This window comes from Camellia sinensis, chromosome 4, assembly GCF_055761805.1.
Source record: "Camellia sinensis isolate YWXY chromosome 4, ASM5576180v1, whole genome shotgun sequence".
In the NCBI taxonomy this organism is placed as follows: Eukaryota; Viridiplantae; Streptophyta; class Magnoliopsida; order Ericales; family Theaceae; genus Camellia; species Camellia sinensis.
Genome location: NC_138964.1, coordinates 163,143,442 through 163,152,236, shown reverse-complemented (window position 1 = coordinate 163,152,236; position 8,795 = coordinate 163,143,442). Strand labels below are relative to the sequence as shown.

General features: G+C 39.2%; 1 protein-coding gene across 1 annotated transcript; it reads right to left on the bottom strand.

Annotated features, from left to right (window-relative positions):
• Window positions 1-3,101: 3,101 nt before the first annotated feature.
• LOC145824182 (uncharacterized) lies at window positions 3,102-3,909 on the bottom strand. The gene is made up of 2 exons (XM_082923799.1): window positions 3,448-3,909; window positions 3,102-3,332 (listed from the first exon to the last, which is right to left on the bottom strand). Exons 1-2 carry the CDS (start codon window positions 3,907-3,909, stop codon window positions 3,102-3,104), a joined length of 693 nt encoding a protein of 230 aa, XP_082779925.1.
• Window positions 3,910-8,795: the final 4,886 nt, after the last annotated feature.

Sequence of the window (8,795 nt, the reverse complement as noted above, 5' to 3'; positions counted from 1 at the left end):
TAACTCAGACTTGGAGTATTTCATCAGCATCCGCTCGAGCTATTTAACCTTGCGAAGTTCACCCGATATGGTTATTGAGCCATACAGTCCTCACAGGTTTAGCAGGTAATTTGGTTTTATTCAAGCCATCCCTAGTAAACTTAAGGTTGATCTTCGGGATGGTAGTTTATAGAACATTATTCAACATTGGGATTCTTGTGTTCATGATGGTACCCATTCTATATTGAGGTCACCAGCTCATTTTGATTTCCCATCTCGTTCCACTACCAAGGCTTATTTGGAGTGGTGGTCCCAGCTTTATGCAGGCTATTTCTCCAACAAAGAAAATTATGTCCCAAGGAGCAAACGCTCAGCCTCACCAAATCAAGAGATGGTTAAAGCAAAGAAAAATACTGTTACTAAGCAAAATTCTAATGCCAAAACCAACGAAACAGTTCGAGGAAGTGTTGGTGGGACTCTTGGTGGAGTGGTAGACGAGGACCATAGTCACGGTGATCGTAATTGGCGTCACTTAGGGAGAAAATCTAGTTAGCACCGTTGGAAGGAACACCACTACTTTTAATAACGTGGAGTCATTTTTGATTGACGTTCCAAGCACTTCTTAACCATTGGCTACCGATGTTGTACCGGTAATGGCAGAATCTTTTATTTGTCATTTCAATTTATTATGCCTCAATATATATATATATATATTGACTCCTCCTTATCTTGTTTTGACAGTTGCCAAATGATGACTTTGATTTGGCGTCTAGAAATGAGGATATAAGACTTCTTAATGAGTTCTCAGATAATGAAGCATCAGTTCATAGGCCATCAGCCTTTGATTTAGTGATTAGTCGTAAGAGTTGTCTCTCAATGGACCCAACTCCAATTGTCCAAGCTTCTTCCTTACCTGCTGCTCCTACGCTGAGTCAAGTTGCACCTTCTGTGGCTTCTACTATTGATACAAGAAGCATGATCCTTAATGTTCGCCGCTCAGCAGCTTCAATACTTGATAACCATATTAAAGGTTTATTGAGCAAAACTCCTATTCAGAAAGTTCCAGCATTGGGCCCAAAGCTCCAAGAGCTTTATGATGAGCTCTCAAAGCTTCAGGTAAACTATTCTCCATTGCAAAGCCAGATTGAGAAGTACGTACAAAATGCTACTACGTACATCTCTATAAAATTAGCATTTGCTCAAGGGATGACTTCAAAGCTATAGGATCAGCGTTTGGCGGATGTTAGTCAATGTGTCAATCATGCTCTAGCTCTTGAGAATGAAGGAGTTGAGCAGGTTCACTTGCTGAAGTCTGATTTGGGTAGCCTTGCAACAAAGAAGGCAGAATTGTTAAAGGCGTTGAAATATTTAGATGAACAATCATAACAACTAGAGACTACACTTAGTGTTGCTAAAGCTGAATTAGTTCAAAGGCGAGTCATTGTTTCCACTTTAAGGGATCAACAAGCTACAATAGAAGCAGCTGAGGTGATAAGAAGCGAGGATATTGAAGTCGCCAACAAGTTGGAGCAGCTTTTGAAGGTTGAACAAAGTGAGATACAGAGTTTATCATGGTTGCCATGATTTATTTATTTATTATTATTTTATTTCTTTTTTTATGAATTGTAGCTCAAAACCAAATACTTCATTATAAAATAATTGTTTTAGCAAATACTTTATTTATGAAATAAATATTATAGTTCGAAGCAAAAATACTCTTATTGTAAAATACATTTGGTTTATTGATTTATTTAGCCGTTCACAGTTTATACTCATGCAGGCTAGGAATAGTACAATTTTTTTTCTTTTTTAACAACTTTATTTCATATGGGCCAAAAGCATCATGCAGTTTATGCTCATGTGATCAGGAGCGTTACATTCTCATGGATAATAGCACTTTAAGAACTTGTCGTTGATTGGGCCAACTCTTATACCTTCTTCATCAACAATCTTGTATGCTCCATTAGTGTAGACTTTAGTCACCACATATGGACCATCCCATTTGGACAAGAACTTGTTGTCGGTTCGGCGAGTAGTGATGATAGGTCTTCGAACAGCCAACACCAATTCTCCAACTTGAAAAGACAAGGGTCTAACCTTCTTATTGAAAGCTCTGGAGAGTCGAGCTGGGTAACACTCAAGTTTTTGTTGTGCTTCTAATCTCTCCTCATCCAATGCTTCTAACTCAGCAAGGCTTAATTTTGCATTCTCATCATCAGTGAGACCTTCCTGTATAGCTATCCTTAATGAAGGAATCTGTTGTTCCAAAGGAAGAACCACTTCAACACCATACACAAGAGAGTATAGGGTGGCTTATGTTGGTGTACTATGTGTCGTATGGTATGCCCAGGGTGCTTCTCCAATTCTTTCATGCCAATCCCGCTTTGATTTAGCAACTACCTTTTTCAATAGTTTACCCAAAGTTTTGTTAAACGCCTCTGCCAGTCCGTTGGTAAGTGCATTGTACATTGAGGAATTACGATACTTAAATCCAAACCTTTCACAAAGTTTGTCCATTAGACTGTTGTAGAAAGGCTTTCCATTATTGGTGATGATGTAGCAAGGTACACCATATCGATAAATAATATGGGATTTGATGAAGTCAACAACAGTTTCTTTCTTGACTTCTTTAAGTGGGAGGGCTTCATCCCACTTGGAGAAATAATATGTGGCGGCCAAGATGTATAAGTGGCATGCAAAAGACTTGGTCAATGGGCCAACTACATCTAGACCCCATGCATCAAATGGCCAAGAAGTAATTGTCGGGTGTAAACGTTCTGGTGGTTGATGGATAAAGTTTGCATGAAACTGGCAAGGTTGACACTTTCTTAAGTAGTCCAAGCAATCTTTACCATCGTAGGCCAATAGTAACCCATCCTTTTTACTCGAAAGTGAAGTTTAGGACCAGACTGATGCACTCCACATATCCCGGAATGGGCTCCTTCCATGGCTTGTTGAGCTTCTTCATCCCCTAGGCAACGAAGAAAAATTCCTTCAAATGATCGTTGGAATAAAGTTTCCTTGTAGTAGATGAATCGAGGAGCTCGACATCTTATTTCAATTCTATGGTGAGAATCATCAGGGAGCTTCTCGTGTTCAAGGTAGTCTATAATTGGCATTCTTCAATCGTCGACTTCGATAGCTAGTACTGAAATTGCGTTTGTTTCTACAAGGCAACATTCTAACAATTGTGGCAATACCCATCGTTGACATATAGGGACACTAACTTGTTCACCTTCTAGCAATGCCAATGTAGTTGCTAGATTGGCAAGTGCATCAGCCATGCGATTTTCTTTCCTTGGAACATGTTCGAGTACCACCCCCTCAAATTTTTTAATGAGATGAGTTGCATACTGGAAATATGGAACTAAGTTATCTTTCTTGACTTCATAATCCCTCCGGAGCTAATTAATTATTAAACTTAGAATCCCCATAGACATCTAGGTTAACAATTTTTAGCTCTATTACCATTTGTAAACTAATGATCAAGGCCTGGTACTCAGCAACATTGTTTGAGCAATTTTCGCCAAGAATAAATAAATAAGGCAAAATGTGCTTCTGTGGTGAAACAAAAATGACACCTACTCCTGCCCCTTCCTTCCTGGCAGCCCCATCAAAGAACATCATCCAAGGCTGTAAAACTTCTATGAACAATACATCTTTGTCAGGGAATTCCTCAGAAATTTCCCAATCAGCAGGGATGAGATGGTTGGCCATGAAGTCTGCCAGGGCCTGCCCTTTCACCGCTTTTCTTGGCACGTAAATTATCTCAAATTCATTAAAGATGAGAGACCATCTTGCTAAGTGTCCTGAGAGGATGGGTTTAGACATAACATACTTTATTGGGTCGGCTCTTGCAATGAGGTGCACTGTATGGGCTTGGAAATAATGTCTCAATTTTTGAGAGGCAAAAACAAGCGCCAAACACATTTTCTCGATGGGTGAGTACTTGAGTTCATTTTCAGTTAATCTGTGACTCAAGTAATAGAGTGCTCGCTCTTTATTTTCTTTGTTATTTTAGGCTAGCATCGCTCCAAGAGACTTTTCTTAAGTCGCAATGTAAAGTATCAATGGTTTCCCCTGAATCGAAGCTCCTAATACTGGTGGATGAAGCAGGTATCTCTTAATACTGTCGAAAGCATTTTGACATGCTTGATCCCAAACAAATGGAGCCTCCTTTTTCATCATTCGACTGAAAGGTTGACAACGGCCTACCAAGTTTGCAATGAATCTGCAGATATATGCCAAGTGACCTTGGAGGCTTCTAAGTTCCTTTATGTTTTTTGGTGGTGGCATCTTTTGTATAGCATCGATTTTGGACTAATCAACATCAATGCCTCTATGTCGAACAATAAAGCCGAGGAATTTTGCAGACGTGACTCCAAATGCGCATTTGAGTGGATTCATATTCAAGTCATACTTTCTCAGCCGGTTGAAGACTGCACAAAGGTCCTCTAGGTGATTTTCCCTTTTCTTAGTTTTGACCACCAAATCATCAACATAGCACTCAACAAATTTATGGAGCATGTCATCGAAGATCTTTTGCATGGCACATTGATAGGTGGCACCAACATTCTTGAGTCCGAAAAGCATCACTTTATAACAATAGATGCCTTTTGTGGTACAAAATGCAATTAACTCTTCGTCCTCAAGTGCCATCCGTATTTGGTTGTATACTAAACACCCATCCATGAAAGACAACACCTCGTGTCTGATAGTGGCGTTTATCATTAATTCCATAATAGGAAGCGGAAAGTCATCCTTAGGACATGCTTTGTTCAAATTTCGAAAGTCGACACATATTCTAATTTGTCTATTCTTCTTGACTACTGGGACCGTACTTGATATCCATGTCGGATATTTTACTTCACGTATGAACCCAGCTTCGATCAACTTGTTGACTTTTTCTTCCACTTTAAGGATGCGCTTAAGTCTGATGTATCGATGAGCCTGCTTTACTGGTCGCATACCATGTTTAATCCCAAGGTGATGGACAGCAACCTTTGGACTTAAACCTGGCATCTCCTTATACGTCCATACAAAGACATCTTTATATTTGAGTAGCAATTCGAAAAATGTCTTTTCTTCCTCAGGCGTTAAGAGTGTTCCCACAAAGATTGGTCGAAGGTCATCAGGAGTTCCCAAGTTGAATTCTTTCAAATTGTCAACAGTTGATTGCCCCTCATCTTCAAGTTCTGGAGAAGCTTCTTGGAGATCATCATCCTCCGAATCTGAACTAGAATTTTCTTCAACTATTGCATGGTGAGAAGTAACATGTTCAATTTCTTCTTCTTTTTTACTTTCCTTTTGAGTCTTAACTTCTCCAGTTAGTATAATAGTGTGCCTTTTGACCTTAAGCGGACCTTCAACACTAACTTCAAGTGACGTCATGCGTTTCTTGCGAGAAGGAATCAAATGTCGAGTCTCATCGTTCTCCTTTGTAGAATTTAACTCAATTGTTGCTATGCTTCTCTTGTTTTTGCCTTTTCTAGGTGATATAATATCACCAAGTCGAGCAAAAATGGATTTTCGTGACTAGGAAGTTTGTTTTTCATCCCCTTCCTTAGTAGTGCCTAATCTATTAAAAATTGAAAGTTGGGAAGTTGTACCTTCATCTGTCTTATCAACAGTGCTCATCTTATTAAAAACCGAGGTTCAAAGTGTAGGAGCTTCAATGCGGTCAAACACTGAGACTCGAGGAGTTGGGCTTGGACTTTTGTCTTCCTTCACTTCTTCCACAGTAATATGGTGTGTCTTTCTTCTTCCCTTTTATTTTGGCAAAGATACAAATGGCTTCAGTTGGCATGAATCTGACTCCAGTCTTTAGGGGGCTCACCCTGTAACCTTGTTGCCTTAACTTTTTCTGAGTTTCGTTGAGATCGTGAACTTTCTCACCTATAAGTTCAGGACTTAACTCTCCCAGTGATGAGGGACCTGAAAAGTCATAACCTGACTTGGCTAAAAGCTTGTAAGCTTATGGATCAAACCCTTCTAATCGTCTTTCAGGCAAGGAGTCATGTTCGATAGAATTTTGCGCAGCCCTAACAAATCCCTTTAGTGGAGGTTTAATTAGGCTTGACAATCTCACCTGTGGAATTGGTATTGTTGCATCTGCTCTTAGTATCTGCAGATCTTCTTTTATTGTGGGGTGAGCAAAGTCTCCTTTAAATTTTGCGGGCATCGTGACTTGTTTAAACGGTGACTGCCCTTCTTTCCGTTGAGACTTCGGCACATGTTTGAAGACTTTTGTCATTGCATGGCCTTTCGATGATGAAGGGTATTTTTGTAGTGACGCGGCCTCAGGTGCTTTTTTACCACTTGAAACGTCTTCCTTTGAGAAGTCCAACACAACTTGTTTTCTTCATTCATTTTCTCTTTCCTTACAGAAGGGATTTCAGCTGGAATAACTTCAAGTATCCCATTGGTATCCAAATAAAATTTTGCATCAACGAAGTGAGACTCAGTTTCTGTAAATGGCTTGTCATCTACTAGTACCGTCTTTATTCCATCCTAGTCAAATTTAAAACATTGATGGAGAGTTGACGCGACTACACCATTTCCATGGACCCAAGGTCGCCTAAACAACAAATTATAGGACGTCCTTGCATCAATGACGTGAAACAAAATACTGGCTGTGAGTTCTCCAATGGTGAGGTTCAAACAAATCATAGCAATTACACGTTGCCCCCCTTGGTTGAAACCTTGAATAACCAAACGACTTTGGGCTAACTCATCCACTGGGATTCCAAGCTTCTTCATGGTGAACTTTGGCATGATGTTTACCGCTGAGCCTCCATCAACAAAGATACGGTTAACTTTTTGTTCACTAATAAAGCCAGAGACAAACAATGGCTTTGAACCTAGTTGAAGGTCTTCATCAATGAAGGTGATTGTTGTGCAACAAGGAACAGAAATGATAGAGTTCACCTTCGGATAATCTAGCTCATTAACAACAAACTCATATTTCCTAAGATCTTCTAACACTTGAACATGTGCAAGTTATACAAATCTAGGGAGTTCAGACGCTTCACACAAGCTGAAGCATGAGGGTAGTTCTTTCAAGGTTGTCAGGACATCAATTTCCTCCTTATCTAGCGTCGCCTTAATGGCATGAACTTGTTCCATATTTTCTTCAATGGTTAAAACCATATAGACCGCTTCAACCAAGTCATCTCCAGAATACCCAATGGGGAAGAAGTCTTGTAGGATGATTGGGGCACGCGAATTTTCTTCAGGAAATGTATCTTCTTGTTGCATCTTCTTTTCATTCTTCCTTTTGTCCATCACCTCCTTCTTGGAATGTCGATGGGAGTTCTTCTTTTCTTTTACTTTCTTGAGTGGAAAATGTAGAGTCTTGGACTTGCTTCTTCGTGTCACGAGAGTCCAACTTTCATCTTCTCCAATAGTTAAGACTTCTTGATTTGGAACTTGAATAATGATAGGTTCAATTGAACCAAACTGGATGACCTTAGGAATTGCCCTCACTATTGGGATTGCCAATTGTGACATTTCTGTCTTGGATTTTGAGGATGGAGAATTTGGAGGTCCTACAACAACCGTCGAGAGGATTTTGTTCTTCGTGGCCAAGTCCACAAGCAATTCCTTTAACACAAAGTATTTTTCAGTAGGATGACTAACTATCTGATGATAGTGGCAGTACTTTGGATCCTTCACACAACCTATTTCTTCAGTACGTTTGCACTCAAGGAGTTGAATGACTTTCTTTTCAAGTAAATCTTCAAATATCCCTTGTACGTCAGAGTTAGGAAAGGGATACTTCTTTTCTTGTAGTTCTTTTAGAGATGGGCGTGTTTCCTTCCTTTTTTCTTTCTTCTTGTCTTTCGTTGAAATCTTGATTGGAACTATGGTTACCGCCATTGCTTCTTTTGTCACGACCCAAATCTATCCCTATAGGTTTAGCATCGTAACCAGCCAGTAATCCTAGGATTACCGAAGGCCTCTAAGACTGATTAATATAATATTAGGGGTTAGCGGAAGCAAATAGCAAATATACAACGTCCATTGAGCTATGTAGACTTATATGAGATAGAAAAATTTTAAACTTTACATTCATACATTTACACATCATCATATATATATATATATACATAGGCTAGACAAAAAGGAACTTAGCCCTATTTACAAAATAAAGAAAAACTTGTTTAACCAATCAAGAAAACAAACTTAAACTTTAATCACATGGCCATAACCATTTGACATATCTGGAACCTCCACGGAAGGCACATAGGTTGGCTGACAAAAACAAATTCCAAGCAGACACGTCTAAGCCTGGTCAAGCGTCTAATCACCTACATACGTAAATAATACAGTGAGTTGGAGCCCAGTGAATAATAACAAAGTAAAGGGTTTCAATGAATGATATCCATCACAGAGTCAGAAATCAAAGTTTATATCAAAAACAGATTCTTATCAGAAACAGAGTCTTATACATATTCAGATTTCAATCAGAAACAGAGTCTTATACATATTCAGATTTCAATCAGAAACAAATTCATATTTATATTCTTATTCAAATCATATATAGAAATCAGAGTTCATACTTAATCTTACATAGTACATCCGTTAGCGCTAACAAATCACATACAAAGTATCAAAGATCATACTCTTCAGTTCCATAGAGGAACCTCTGGCTGGGTACGGATAACTTGTCAGTTCCATAAAGGAACCTCCAGACTAGAGCAGATAACTTGTCAGTTCCATAAAGGAACCTCCAGCCGGGTGCAGATAACTTGTCAGTTCCATAAAGGAACCTCCAGACCGGGTACAGATAACATACTTGTGTCACAAATACTTAT